This window comes from Zootoca vivipara, chromosome 4 (assembly GCF_963506605.1).
Source record: "Zootoca vivipara chromosome 4, rZooViv1.1, whole genome shotgun sequence".
Lineage (NCBI taxonomy): Eukaryota > Metazoa > Chordata > Lepidosauria > Squamata > Lacertidae > Zootoca > Zootoca vivipara.
This window is the reverse complement of record NC_083279.1, coordinates 39,487,401-39,502,290: the sequence shown is the minus strand read 5'-3', so window position 1 is coordinate 39,502,290 and position 14,890 is coordinate 39,487,401. Positions and strand designations below refer to the sequence as shown.

At 39.5% G+C, this 14,890-nt stretch overlaps 1 protein-coding gene across 2 annotated transcripts in view; it reads right to left on the bottom strand.

The window, feature by feature from the left end:
* CNKSR2 (connector enhancer of kinase suppressor of Ras 2) overlaps positions 1 to 14,890 on the bottom strand; it is a 144,177-nt gene that overhangs the window by 29,917 nt on the left and 99,370 nt on the right. For both annotated transcript variants that reach the window (XM_035115478.2, XM_035115480.2), the window contains 5 exons: positions 14,288 to 14,460; positions 12,471 to 12,544; positions 10,836 to 10,907; positions 7,296 to 7,363; positions 5,325 to 5,425 (listed from right to left, as the gene is read on the bottom strand). In XM_035115478.2, coding sequence (XP_034971369.1) covers positions 5,325 to 5,425; positions 7,296 to 7,363; positions 10,836 to 10,907; positions 12,471 to 12,544; positions 14,288 to 14,460 — 488 coding nt within the window. The remainder of the gene's footprint in view (positions 1 to 5,324; positions 5,426 to 7,295; positions 7,364 to 10,835; positions 10,908 to 12,470; positions 12,545 to 14,287; positions 14,461 to 14,890) is intronic.

The following is a 14,890-nucleotide window of genomic DNA, read 5'->3' as shown; positions in this document are numbered from 1 at the left end:
AGAGTACCCCAGCCAAAAAGGCCCAATACATCATATGTAGCCACCCAATTAATCTTAGGAGGATCATCTGAAGCACAAATTTCCAGACTGATCTTTAAGTAGAATCATTATTTGGCTTTGTTGCACTATATTCCTTGCCATTCTGTGTTACATATTGGGTACAAATATCAATATTTAGAAGTGATTATTGGTTGCTTTTATGCTCCTGCACATACACCAGACAAACGTTTTGAGTAAGAGTTGTATTTGCTTCTATCTAGCTTCAAATTGTTCAGTCAAAATCTCAAGGTTCAAAACAGTAAAGAAACAGTGTATGCGACATCTGTTTGTATAAACGCCCAGGAGATGCATCTTGGAATACTTGTAGTCAAACAACTACAAGACCTTCTTACCACTCCAGTCTTTGGGCCCAGCTCTGATATTCTCCCAACTGTTATTACAATGAAGCTAGCAATTTAATATACTTAAGGATTCATTGATTCCACAGTTAAAAGGGTTGCTGTTTTATGATAAAGTCACCCTCATAATGCATTTGAAAGGCAAGGTTAATCTAAATAATAAAGGCAATATTCAGAAAACAGTGTGTTACTAAACTAAGTGATTCAAAGAATGGTTCAGTTTACAGCTAATAGTACTAAAATCTGATTTTAGGTGAAACCTTGCAGATCACTGGAGAAGAGGGAAAAACTTGCTCCTAAGAAGTTATGAAAATGCAGTCACTGACATTTACAGAATGCCATAAGAATTTATGAATAGCCTTTAAATAATAATCCAGAGAAGTCCATATGTGCTTTGTGTCAGTTTCATGGGATCTACCGTGGCAAAGAAAAATCTGGAGTGTCAGTCCCTACACTACAAATTATATGAATGTCAGAATTAAATGGTGGTTTTATTTCAGTTTGAAAAACCAGAAACCAGAAGCTGTCACAAAGATTACCTATGTAATCTTCTACCAGGATATTGTTGAAAGCTCTTCCAAAATGAACAGAGGGGTAAAATGCTGAGTAGCCACCTTGACCACTTTTTAGATAAAGATCACATGGGTTAGCCACTTGGTTTGTGCACCACTGAAGAATTTCTCTATCCCTGTTGCATTTGGAGACAAATCTATCGTTGGAGTGCCAAAGTGATGAAATACATAGTCCCTACTCGTGAACTGCTAGAAAGATGCTCTTGGTGTTCCACACAGATTATTAAGATCAGGTTGCAAGGTGAGATATGGGAAAGACCTGGCAGTGAGGCAATATACAGGAAGAAAAGGCAGCTGTGGAGAAGTCACGTGGCCCTTGCCTTTTGTAAGGTCAGGTAAGCACTGGATAGAGGGAATAAGAAATCACTTTTCCAAAGTCCTCCTGGGGTGATCCAGATAAGTCTTAGCTGCAAGATTTATTAACATGCCTTGAGTCTTGCTGAAACAACCAGCAGCCGCCACCCAAAGCATAATACTTTTGGCAGATTGCAGAAAGGAGTATGATATTTTTTGAGGCAGGCAGTGCAGTGGGAGGGTGTTAAGACTACAGCAGAAGCTTTGAGATTTACCATTCATCAACTTTACCTTCCACCTGTGTGTTATAGCACCCCTGACACCTTCACAAACTGAATGGTGTAGTGGTAGTGGGATGAAACTGTGACTGTAGCTGAGGAAATGCCTTGCTACTCATATCGGCATTCATGCACAGTGCAGTCATTCAGTCAGCACTCAGAAACCACACTTGGCACAAACGCAAAGGGTAGCTTGCAAAAATCTCTTTGCTGGATATGGAAATTCTAATGTAAGATCAAAGATGACTTCATATGATTTCAGTTATGCCTCTTTAAACAACATCATTCTATGACTCATTTAGCATAGTTGAAAATAAAAAGAAAATCAGCTAGGCAAAGTCAGAGCTTCAAAGCTATCATGGGAAAATACTATTTATTTTATAGAATCATGGAGTTGGAAGGGACCCCAAGGGTCATCTAGTCGCCCCCTGCAATGCAAGAAACTCAACTAAAGCATTCATGACAGATAGCAGATAGTCATTGAACTTCTGTTCAATGAAGAAATCTCCAATGAAGGAGAGTTTGCCACCTCTTGTGGGAGGCTATTCCACTGCCAAACAGCTCTTCCTGTCAGAAAGTTCCTCCTGGTGTTTCATTGGAATCTCCTTTCTTGTAACTTGAAGCCATTGGTTCGGGTCCTAGTTTCTGGGGCTGGAAAAAGCAAGCCTGCTCCATCTTCCATATGACAACTCTTTAGATATCTGAATGTGGCTATCATATCTCCTCTGAGTCTCAGGCTAAACATACCCAACTCTCTCAACTGTTCTTCATAAGCTTGGTTTCCAGACCTTTGATTATCTTGGTCATCTACCTTTGAACACATTGCCGCTTGTCAATATCCTTCTTAAATTGTGGTGCCTAAAACTGGAGACAGTACTCCAGGCATGGTCTGACCAAGGTAGAATAGAATGGAACTACTGCTTCCCTTGATAGGGATGCTATACTTCTGTTGATACAGTCTAGAATAGCACTATAGGTTTTTTTTGCTGCTGACTCACACTGTTGACTCATGTTAAGCTTGTGGTCTACTAAGACCCCTAGATCCTTTTCACATGTACTACTGGCATGTCAGATGTCCCCCATCTTATATTTATGCAGCTGGTTCCTCCAGCCTAAGTGTAGAACCTGACATTTGTCGCTGCTGAAATTCATTTTGTAAGTTTGGGCCCAGTGTCATTGGAGACAGAATTGGGATTCAATATGACCTCAACAGATTCTTTAACTATTAAGATACCTATTCTCTTGTCTATATATATAAAAATGTAAAAATCATGAAAGTGCGGGCTCCACTTTTCTCCGTAACCGCTTGACCGATCGTCCTGAAATTTTGACACAACGATCCAGGCCACTCCCCGAGTGTTGTTAGAAAAAAAACACCCACATATCTCGCACTTCCGCAGGTAAAAACCTGTTTTTCAACAAAGTAAAACAGCACCCTCAAGTGGATTTCCTCCCACAGTACACCCCTCCCTTCCTGTGAAATCTACACCACACCCACAAACCAAATAATGACATCATCAACCAAGCAACTGAAACCATCAAGGTGGCCATTAGCAGAACCCTAGGCCCCTGCCAGGCCCCACTAGGCCAGGGGGGGGAGGGCGAGCACCCGGATCGCAGGTTGCAGCACGGCCTTTGTTTTATGTAGGCCCCTTCCAGGTTGCCAGGCCCCCACTAGGCCTGGGGGGGGAGAGAGGGAGTGCCCGGATCACAGGCCGCAGCATGGCCTTTGTTTTATGTAGGCCCCTGCCAGGCCGCCAGGCCCCCACTAGACCCGGGGGGCGAGAGGGGGAGTGCCCGGATCACAGGCCGCAGCACGGCCTTTGTTTTATGTAGCCCCCTGCCAGGCTGCCAGGCTACCACTAGGCCGGGGGGGGAGAGGGCAAGCACATGGATCGCAGGCCGCAGCACGGCCTTTGTTTTATGTAGGCCCCTGCCAGGCCCCCAGGCCCCCACTAGGGCCGGGGGGGATAACCCACAGCAATGCACTTGGGGGCACGGCAAGGGGTTTTTACTTTAAAATTTAACGGGCGTTGTGTCACATGCGAGGCTCTGGCGGCCATTTTAAGTAAGGGCAGTCATGCCCCTTTTAACCTACACTTTATAATATGACTGATTGCAAGCCTCTGTGTCTTTTAAAAAAACAACCATGCACTTTCTCTCCCCAGTTTAAGTCCTCAGATATTTGCAGTGGCCAACCCCCCCTCCCCATTTACAATCCTTCCCCTTGCCACTTCCTGGGTTTTTTATGGAATCGAACAGCTCGGGTGCTTTGGAACTCGCCTTATGTTGCTACGGGGCTGTGGGTCTTCGCTATTTGATCCCTCCCACCCCGGTCGGGATTATTAAAGTAGTTCTCTAGGTTCTCTGGGTCACCTACTCCAAATTAGAAAATCCTAACAACAAAACACACACACACACACACACACACAAACCAAAACAAACAACGACGCCCAAATCATACAATACTCACCAAAATAAATGACAACCCCAAAAATAAAATTAAACAATAATAACTTCTGCTTCTCATGTTCTTATTTCAAAAAAATGTGATCTAAATATATAAAAATGTTCATGATGCGTGCACAGGGGCCAATGTATGGCGATACAGGGGGGAGGGGACAACACTCCCCAGGGAAAACAGAGGGAAGGGTGTCCTACCGAAACACAGGGATGAACTAGGGGGTTGGAGGGAGGAGGGGTGGGAGACGTCATGGACAGGGTGGGGGTGGGATGACCCACAGCAACACGTGGCCAGGCCAGCTAGTAATTAAATAAAAAGCTTTCCTTTTTGAAAATGACACAATCACCTCCAGACTTCTCAAATGAACTTAACACTTTTTTGGATGAACTAGAATGTTCTTCTGGCACTTGAACTAGCTTCAAAAACTTAAGTTCTTAAGGAAGCATTTTAAAATATGCAGTCTGCTTCCTATAGACTTCAAAAGAATATAGCTGAAATTGGGAAGATGATTTAGGAGGATCTGGAAAAATAGGTTTTCCTATGGTATGGGGGGGGGAATCACCTCTATCTACTTGCACTCAAATGCATCTATCATATAAGCTTATTGTTTGCTCTTCTTACATCAGCATTACTTCACATCTGATGGCATATTAAGGATAGCCTTTATTATCTTGCCATTTGTACAATTTTGTATTCATATTTTCTATTTTGTCTTGTAACATAAAAGTCTATTTTTAATATACAAAGAACTTGAAAGGAAGCATGGAATCTATTCTTATCTGAAGGAGGATGAGCTTTTGTGAGAATCTTAGTTCATGTTAGTTAAAGTAGGAATGCTGCCAGTATTTTACCTTGGCTTGGCTTCAATTTATAATTGCAATGTACAGATTTAAATTTGTTCCTCGAAGGATATTCTAATAAAGATTTCTTATTTCTTAACAAATTTTTTTTAATAAAGCAGCTGTTCTACTATTTTAACTGTTTTAATGAGAGCTGGAAGATGCTTTTTAAATATTAGATCCTGCTAAATAAAGATATAAATAAAGATCCTATATACCTGTCATGATTGTTGTTCTATGCAGTGGTTCAGGGTATTTATTCTTACATTATATTTTGATACAGGACCAAAAAACTGAATATATACAAACATAATTCCTCTGACATCAAGCATTTATACAGGATACTTACAACATCATTTACCCCAAAATACAAACTCAGTTAAAATGGATGAAGGTTGCATAGGAGCCACTACCCTAAAAGTATTTCTGTATTCTCACTCTGGGTCAATGGCAGCTAGTTATTACAAATGAACACTTACCGAAGGAGGTCGTGGGTATGTGTCGTATGGTGGAGGTGGGCTGTCTTGTTTGGGTGTTGATGGCGTGTCTACTTCTTCCTTATCACTTTCACTCCAGTAATCTAAGCAATACAAATTAAAACAACAACAACCCTGCATTATTGCAGAAATCAAGTTCTTCAAAATTCATGCATCATAATCAGAAAAGGGGAGCAATGGAAGATATATATTAATGTGGTTTTTAAGAGCCATCTTCATAATTCATTCTAATGAATAAAAGCAGGCCTCCAAGGGTTCTAATAAAACCATCCTAGAATTGTGTTGTAATAATCCCCTTTATCAAAGTTCTACAGGACTGCTATTTGAGAATATAATGGTGGTAGAGAAATAAGTATGTTTTGTCACCATCACTGGCATAGAGTAGGCACTATGATGATCCGTACTTGTGTTCTCTGTACACAATTGTCTCTATGCTTGTTCCATGGGTCTTGGCTTCCTGGTAAAGCAAACAGCCAGCCAAGCACAACAAATGAGAGATGTTCTGGTCAATTTTCAAGGGCAGCCCCACACAGGACACATTGCAATAAACAAACACAAGGTCACTAGAGCATGAGTTACAGGTAGGTAGCCGTGTTGGTCTGAGGCTGATGGGAGTGGTAAACCTGTAGATGGCTGTTAATGGCTACTGATGGCTGCAATTAGTCCTGGGCTGAGGTGCTAAAGAAAGCTTGATCATTGGAAATCATTACCAAGCTTAAAACCATGGAAGCACCTGGGATGAATAGAGACATCGGATTCTTATCTCATTATGCATGATCAAGCTTTCTTTAGCACCTCAGCCCAGGACTAATTGCAGCCATCAGTAGCCATTAACAGCCATCTACAGGTTTACCACTCCCATCAGCCCATCACCCATTCCCACCCAACCCCACCACCCTCTGTATATATATATATAGGGTCTGACACTTTTGTTTCTAGTGTATCTGAAGAAGTGTGCATGCACACGAAAGCTCATACCAAAATATAAACTTAGTTGGTCTTTAAGGTGCTACTGTAGGAATTTTTTTATTTTACTAGAGCATGAGTTACTGGTGGCAATCTATCTTGGTCCATGAATGACCATAGCTACCAAACCAGCCATAGATGGAAATATGCACTCCTTGCCATTGAGGCCAACTTAGCTGACAGGATTGTTCCTTCTGGAATACATAGCTAGGATAGAATCCTTCCAGTTTAATCACCCACTGAGATCCCAGTTATATATGGCACATCAGTCCTATCATGTATAACTGTTAATGGCAATGAATTGCCCTGCAATTAAAAAGCAACACTAGCAGGCTGCAGGGCAGTCTAACAGGTCAACCCCAAATCTTCTGGTTAAAGGAACAACCACTCCATATAGGAGCACTCTCAGGTGGAATCTACACAGATATAAAAAAAAGTTCTTAAAATGCTTTTTTTAAAGCTTTTTTAAAAAAATAATAATACATGAATTTTCCATAAGTGTCATATTATATATTGCACTTAAAACACTTTATTTGCAGCTGTATAGCTGAATCCTCAGTTATCTCACTCCCTTCCCTCACAGTGCTATCTACTAAATAAAATGACACTGTTTTATTACACTTCTCTGTATCTCTGTATCATTTGCTAAGCACACTTTGGCCTAATAAAGAATTAGGAAAAATAAAAATGTTATCAACCTTTAGTGACTTTCCAAAGTCAAATATATAGAATCAATATGCTTTAGGGGGAAAACCTGATCCATCAATCATCAACACATATATAACGGATCCTTTTTTGTAGTCAAACACGCCCTGAATATTTTTTAAAGTTCCTATGTCTTTGAATAAAGTACTGCATAAGAACAATAGTTGCGGCAACTAAGGGAATATTCTTAAATAAGAAAATAAAGGTTCTGCAATAAAGCACAGAATACATATCTTTTAAGTAGGGAGGTTGAGTGAATCAAACAAAATAATTATACCATACCTTGCTCTTGTTTGATCCTCTCTCTTTCTGCATAACCAGCAGCAAGCATATTAATTCTGTTTAACCACCTGTAATAATATTTTTAATGCATCACTGACAATGCTTTAACAAGTTACATGACTTCGTATGTGGTCTTTCATTCAACTATTTACAGCTTCTTGACAAGATAAGGCAGTAAGACCTGTTTCATTCAGCTGTCTTGTTAGTTGGAATTTTCTTGTAAAACTATTTTGACATATACAATGCTGTTTCAAATAGGAAACCTTGAACAAGAATTCTGGAAGTCCTTAAAATGAAACATTTCAAGGTATTCAAAGATCTGTTAGATATTGCTCACAAATACATCATACTGAAGAATTTTTGCTGTTCCAATTTCTCAAGATCAAATGCTGTTACAAAGTTTTCATCAATACATTTAAAGCCTTATTTGTCATACCAGCAGAAAAAAGTTCACTCTCTAATTTTGAAGCACATGTATCATATAGTATAACAAAGAGATAGGAGAAGCTTTGTGTGCATCAATAAGAGAGAGGGGAAAAATTCTTTTAAGTAAAAAAAATTCTAACCTTACGCCAAATCAGACTTCCAATCCCCTAGACTTCTTCTAACAGAACTGTCTGCTTGGTAAAGCTCGATGTATTTCATCATGCTTTTTTCTTCCCATTGATTTCAACAAATGACACAGCTGCTATTCTGCCTGCAACATCTGTGCTTCTTAATGCAATTTCCAGGCATACTACTTACTACCCCACCACCAGCAATCACACTTGCCAAATTTCAGAGATATAAGGAAAAGGTTTCTCACTTTATAGCCCATTAACAAAGGCATATAGGAAGAAATTGTATTGAAGTAATTTGGTTTGATTTGTAATAATTTGGAAAACTAATAAAAATAATTTGAAACCATCACCACCAAGGCATATAGGAAGACCTTAACTCCTATATATACTAGCAAGTTGAAAGTGTCAGGTGTTGCTCAGGAATTCTAACAGCCCCCTGCCCCAATTTATAAATGGATAATGGATACAGCTTGTCAGAGCCATAATTTATTTTAAATAAATGTTTCTAAAGTCAAAAGTGTTTTCATAGGTGAAAACAAATGGCAAATATTACCAAGTGGTAAATGGAGGTGGGGCAAAGATTTGCCACTTCATAAGGCTCCCAAATTTTAGAAAGTGTGGCAGAAACTCCATACTACATCTTTTATTTTTTATTTTTTAAAAAAAGCAGGGTAGAAGACTACTTGGTTAAGATGGTTGTCTGTGTTGGACCATTGATAATGCAGTATGAGGAAAAGAACTAAACCGTCTGTAAAAATCAGCTGCTTCTGTTATGATGACATGGCATTTCCACATTTTGAGTCAGTAGAGGTCTATTTCATCAGTCAGGCCTGTCCTGCCAATAGTTAGTTTCCAAGTGAAAACAATCGGTGCATAATCTTGGCAGGAAAGCCTGATTATTGCTATAACCCCAGATGTGGTTCCTGGCACAGCTAGATAGGCACTATTTTTATTGCTAGTTCATAGCAAAGCAGCAACATGGAAAACAGGTTTGAGACAGAGTCATGCCTCACATTTAGCCCTGCCCTGGCTCAGATCTCCCATCACTATTTTGAAATCAATGAATTTTTTTCCATATTGGACTTCTTAAAAAGAAGAAGATGGAAACAAGGAGGCATTTTGTCTCTAGAAAGGAATTTAAATGAACTTAAATTAATTTCTATATCTAGGAGACAGTACAATCTTTGATGGTTGCAGTTAAGTTGACATTTAATCATGGTAATTTGCAAGATACCCTTTGAAAAATGTATATGAGCTATGTATCACAAAGACTCATTGTGCCACTAGATAATTTCACAAGTTTCTTAATTACTGGAAACTATGTTCTGACAACTACTATGTTGGCAGGTTGATATGGCTGCACTAGAACATATTGTACTCATCCACTCACCTTAATATATACTCTTCAGAGCTCTGATATACACACATTTACGGAAAACAATGCATTTACGGGCCAGTTGTACTTCATGAACATTTAGTGTGTATAAGCACTTATGTGATCTAACACTTGAAATATTATGCAGTGTACTCAGGAAACAGTGAAAATTGTATTTTTGAAGAAGAAATGCCAGAGAAAATTGAAACTGAGGTACAGTACCCTCCATGGTCTGATTTGTCTTAATATATTTTTACTTTAATAAAAAATGAAATTGATTTAAGTTCCAAAATAGTTGAAGGTATTTTGGGTTCCTTTAAATTGCTCTTAACTGGCTAACTACATTGAACACTGCAGCTGGATTAAATCCAGAACTAGGCAGGAGAATTAATGAGAACACTCAACAGATGTTTACACTCAGAGCAGCTTCTTGTTTATCCAGAGGAAATAATCCATACTTAGAAACTGATCCTTGCTGGATCAGTAGGTGGGTGGGTGGGTGTGGGTGGGTGCGTGCGCGCATGCACACACGCATGCACACACACAAGGATGCACTGCTGCTTGCTTCACTCACCAACTCTGCCTACTCCCCCCAAAGTCACCCCTCCCCTTATTCACTGCCAAATCCACTCACTTCCCATAATCCTAGCAAAAGCCACCCTTTACCCTCCACTAACTCCTCTCCAATGTTATCCCCTCACTGTATACTTCGCATTCGGGAATATAACCATTCCTCCAATGAGCTCAAGGTGGCATACATGTGTCAGGGGACCACCAGGGGTCAGCAGAGAGCCTGGTGAGGCGGTGCAAGGGGTCAGAGAGGCAGGGAGCTCTGCGGAGGGAGAGGTCTCAGATGCTAGGGACATTGATTAGCACTTGAGCAGCTCAGGAGGGGAGGGAAAAGTCATTGCCCCGTCTCCTCGACAGCGCAGGGATCTAAAGCGCAGAGAGGAGAGGAGGAGACTAAGGGCGTCCAAGATACTTTGCTGGAGGCAGTCCCGACGATCGCCACTCCTGGAATCTGACTCGGGCTGAATGGACATGAGAACTTGAACTCTGTCTTGTATATAATTGTATAATAAAACACTGTAAATATGTACCCGTGCAGTCAGTAGTCATCACTTGTGGAAAGCACAATCAGCGTCCTCATAACATGGTTCTCTTCCTCCAAAGTTTATGCATACAACAACCCTGTGAGGTAGGTTGGGCTGAGAGACTGTGACTGGCCTAAGCTCTAAGTTTCATGACTGAGTGGGGATTTGAACCCTGAACTCCCAACACTCTAACCCAGGCATCCCCAGACTTCGGCCCTCCAGATGTTTTGGACTACAATTCCCATCTTCCCCGACCACTGGTCCTGTTAGCTAGGGATCATGGGAATTGTAGGCCAAAACATCTGGAGGGCCACAGTTTGGGGATGCCTGCTCTAACCACTTTACCACACACACCAATTAAACTTTTTAAAAAATATTTCTCTTATATTACTCACATTCAGGAAATAATTTTTTCATTGGCCTTTTGGACTGATAAAAGAAAGGTGGTGAATACAATAAAAATACCAAAAATACTCAAGATTGATTCATTACATAAATTAAGTTACAGTACCTGCTCATGTCATCTAGATGCTCAGCAGCAAAGTAAAAGCTTTTGATCTTAGGATGGCAAGCTTTGAATGCACTGGGGGGGAAATAACAAAGCACCATGGGTATACAACATTATTTTTCAGTATTAAAAGGATGGCCCAAAAGTAAGTATACTGCTTTAGAATTCACTTTCTTTGTCCTTGACTCAAGTTCTCATCATTCACAATATCAGTAAAGAAAAATAATCCTTGATTGATTGATTGATTGATTGACTGTATACCTACTTTTGGGCCAAGCTGTATATCATCTATATTTTGTATATGTTTCAATTCTACTCTGAAATCAAGAACATTTGCACTTTATACATTTTGGGATATACTTGTGTGAAAAAATACAGTAAGCATATAATCCTATGTATGTCTATGTGGAGGTAAGCTCCACTGAGTTGTGTTTAATCCTATGTAAGTGTGGACAGGATTACACCCAAATTAAATCTATCTGAACATGGTGTCAAGTTAAACACTATCTTGACTCAGTATACTTTTGATAAATATGAAGCAGTTTATTTATTGGGGCACTTGTATTTAGTAGGCAAATATATCATAAAAGTTTCTGGATATAATACCATTCAGCCAAATTATACTTAACTGGAAGTCTCTATGATTTTTCATACTACAGTGTTTCTGGCTTTACTTTCAACTTTAAAACTCAATAGTTGAACAGAAAAACAAATGTGTCTTAATTTCTGACAAGCTGTTGAACTTGTAATCATGAAGTTATTCACAGTAATGAGGTATTTCATAGGTCTTTTCCCTCTCAACCAACTATAAAAAGCATTACTGTCAACATTTGAAACATCAGATCTACATTCTAGACCGCAGGGTATTACACTGGCACAATCCACTATTAATCTAAACAGGCACTGAACTGCACATAAAGGTTGGCATCCATACCAACTTACAGCTTTGTGAAAGATTTGGCTGGATGCCCAAATGGCATTCTTATGTATTCTACTATTTATTACCATATATATATATATATTCCAAATTGAAGTCAACATTAGTTTAGAAAAAGTGAACTTTGCTTTATCACATATTAAGAATTAAAATGTATTATGATAATGTAATCAGTTAAAAGTAAAGGTGAACTATCCAAGCCTCAAAAACAGTAACCAAGAACATCAACAAAAAAAATTATGCCCTATGCATTGTCGGCTGACCAGGCATGGCCCACAGCCAATGCCCAGCCAGCTAGCAATGTACTGTCCATCTGGCAGGGCCCATTTGAAGCTAGCATTTTGGCAAGGAACCCGTTCCTTGATTCTGCTGGCTGGGGAATTTCCCTAAGGGCTGGCAAGACACACTGGGACCTAGCTGCTGGGGATGGGGGATGGAAGTGAGGTCTGCAACCACAGTCCACCTGAGAAGGGGGTGAGTGGCCATTCCTAAATCCTTATTCCTATATACCAGGAATGAACTTGGTGAGTATCTAAAGTAGCAAATGATAATATATATTAATTATTAGTAGTAGTAATGATTGAACTTCAACAAAGATGAATACTACCAGACAAAGGCATCAATAATGGAACATTTTATCAAAATTATGTTTGTTTCACTGTTTAGTTTCATCTACTTTTGAATATTGTTCCAATACTTACTACTTCTTGCGACATTCACTAGCTCTATCAATTTTAAATTCTGGCAGACTGATGAATCCCTCTGCTTTTTCATCCTATGAAGATGAACAGATTAAAGAACAAAAGCAAAAGCAGCAGCCAATCAAAAAGAAAACAAATACAAGCATACAGAACTATCTCTTTTCACAAGATAACAATTTCTGATTTATTGCTTCATTAAAACTTCCACAAAAATTAATGGAAGCATCTTCCCAGAAATGTGAAAACATCACTTTAAGAAGAATTATTTTTAAGAACAACTTAAACCACGTCTTCAACCATTTCTCTTTGGGGGCAATTGACATAACTTGGACAGTAGAAGCATACACAATTACCTTAAACATGCATTTTTGAAGACAGAACATAGTATTAGAAGCACAATGCAATGGTCTGGTTTGTACAAAATGCTATGCCAAACTATGGCCTAGCAAGAATGAACAAACATGTGAGTACACAGAGTAAAAATTGTTACATTTGAACTGAGCCAAAAATGTGGGAATTTAGTTGCCTACTCTTGTTACTGTAATCTTGCTGTCTCTTCCTCATTGTTTCCTTAGGGTTGCAAAGGCACAACTTTGCAATAACAGCCAAAGCAACAATTGCCTGAATTCTATTGCTAGCATCTACACATCAGATCTAGCACTTCTGTATCCCCTTTATTCTATTCCTTGCCTTTTCCCAGCCCTTCTGCCAATACTGCTCAGTCACATGTGCTTGTCAGTTCTATGTATACTTTTGCCCTGATCCTAATTTTTATCCTTTTTTCAACTATGTATCTCCATGACCCAGAGTTTCTTCAGGACCTTAGGTCACTACCAACTTTGTCTTACCTTAGTAAGTCATCCCGTATCTTAATCAACATACTAACACTCTCCCCTCCTTCTCACTTCTCATCTTAAGTGCTAAGAGCTCTTCAGAGTTCTCATTAATTCCTTCTTGTCTCAATTCTCTACCTCCTTAGCTCTTTTACTGATGTCTCACTTTTCACCTACATTTCCATCAGATTCTTCTTTCTCAGTCAACTGCCTTCTTTACATCTTTTCTTCATCCTCCAGGAATCATTATATTGCCTGTTTCTTGTGACATCTTCCTCCATCCTACGTTTTGTCCCATGTGGAGTTCTAATTCCAGTCAAACAAACAATACTCAATTCTCTCACAAAAGCTGCACTACAAACTATTTAGCTCTTGCCACAACTGAACATTCCACACCATCAAACCAGTTCCACCAATCAATGTCAGAGATTGAGACATACAATACAGATACTGAACCCAAGGTAAGTGTAGGATTCACATTATATTGTATGAGAAAGAAATGGAGCATGTAATGGGATGCTGGTATCAGAAGCATTTCATTCATATGGGGAACTCCTGAATTTGTATGGCTTCTGAATCAGGGCCATAGCATCTGCTGATATAATTTTTCTGCGTGGTGAATGTTTAGTGTACCCTGGCTATTTTTGTTTTAATGAAGAAGAAGAAAACCTAAGTTACCAATATTAAGCATGGCTTGGAATCACTAATTTAAAACATGGACAGCAGAGAGTTGTACACAGTGTCCGAACTGCACTTTTTGTTTCCACTGCTGAAGGGAAAAGCCATTATTAAAGGTAGTTTGTCTCCCCAGTACAAACAGACAGTAAAAAACAAAACTCTACACATGTAATGACCAAATCAAGTTTGGGCAGTTATGTATGGTTCTTTCCCACATGCATATATCATGTTTTTGGACTGTAGCCATATTGTTCAGTGCAGCCACATCCGTCTGCAAGAAGAACACCATACATGTCAGTTTCTTACCTCCTCATTGATATACCAGTAGAGAGACGTATCCTTCAGGACAAACCAGTATTTCTTCCATTTTTGTGAGAAATAACTCTTGGCATCTTTCTTTTTCCAAAGCCAGCCTTCACAGTCTCCACGACCAAGATCTTTACAAGAAATTCGCCTTTTACTCTTACTTGGTGCGAGACCTTAAAAGAACAGTTGTTTCAGAGATGATTCATGTACCCATATTATACTTCTGTTCTGAGCTGGAATGCATTGTTGTGGTTCAGGTTTTCTGGGGGGTGGAACTTCTCTCCATCCATTCTAATAAGTAGCTATGACTAAAGCATAGTCTACTACTTAGATCAGGCATAGGCAAACTAGGTCCTCCAGATGTTTTGGGACTATAACTCCCATCATCCTTACCTAACAGGACCAGTGGTCAGGGATGATGGGAATTGTAGTCTCAAAACATCTGGAGGGCTGAGTTTGCCTATGCCTGACTTAGATGGAAAACAAAATTAAGGCCTAGATAAGGTCATACAATTCTCATAGGAGATGCTCTGGCTTAAGGTCATAATGACGAGTGGAGGAAATGGCAACATGCACTGAGAAAATTATGAATGTTTCATAGAA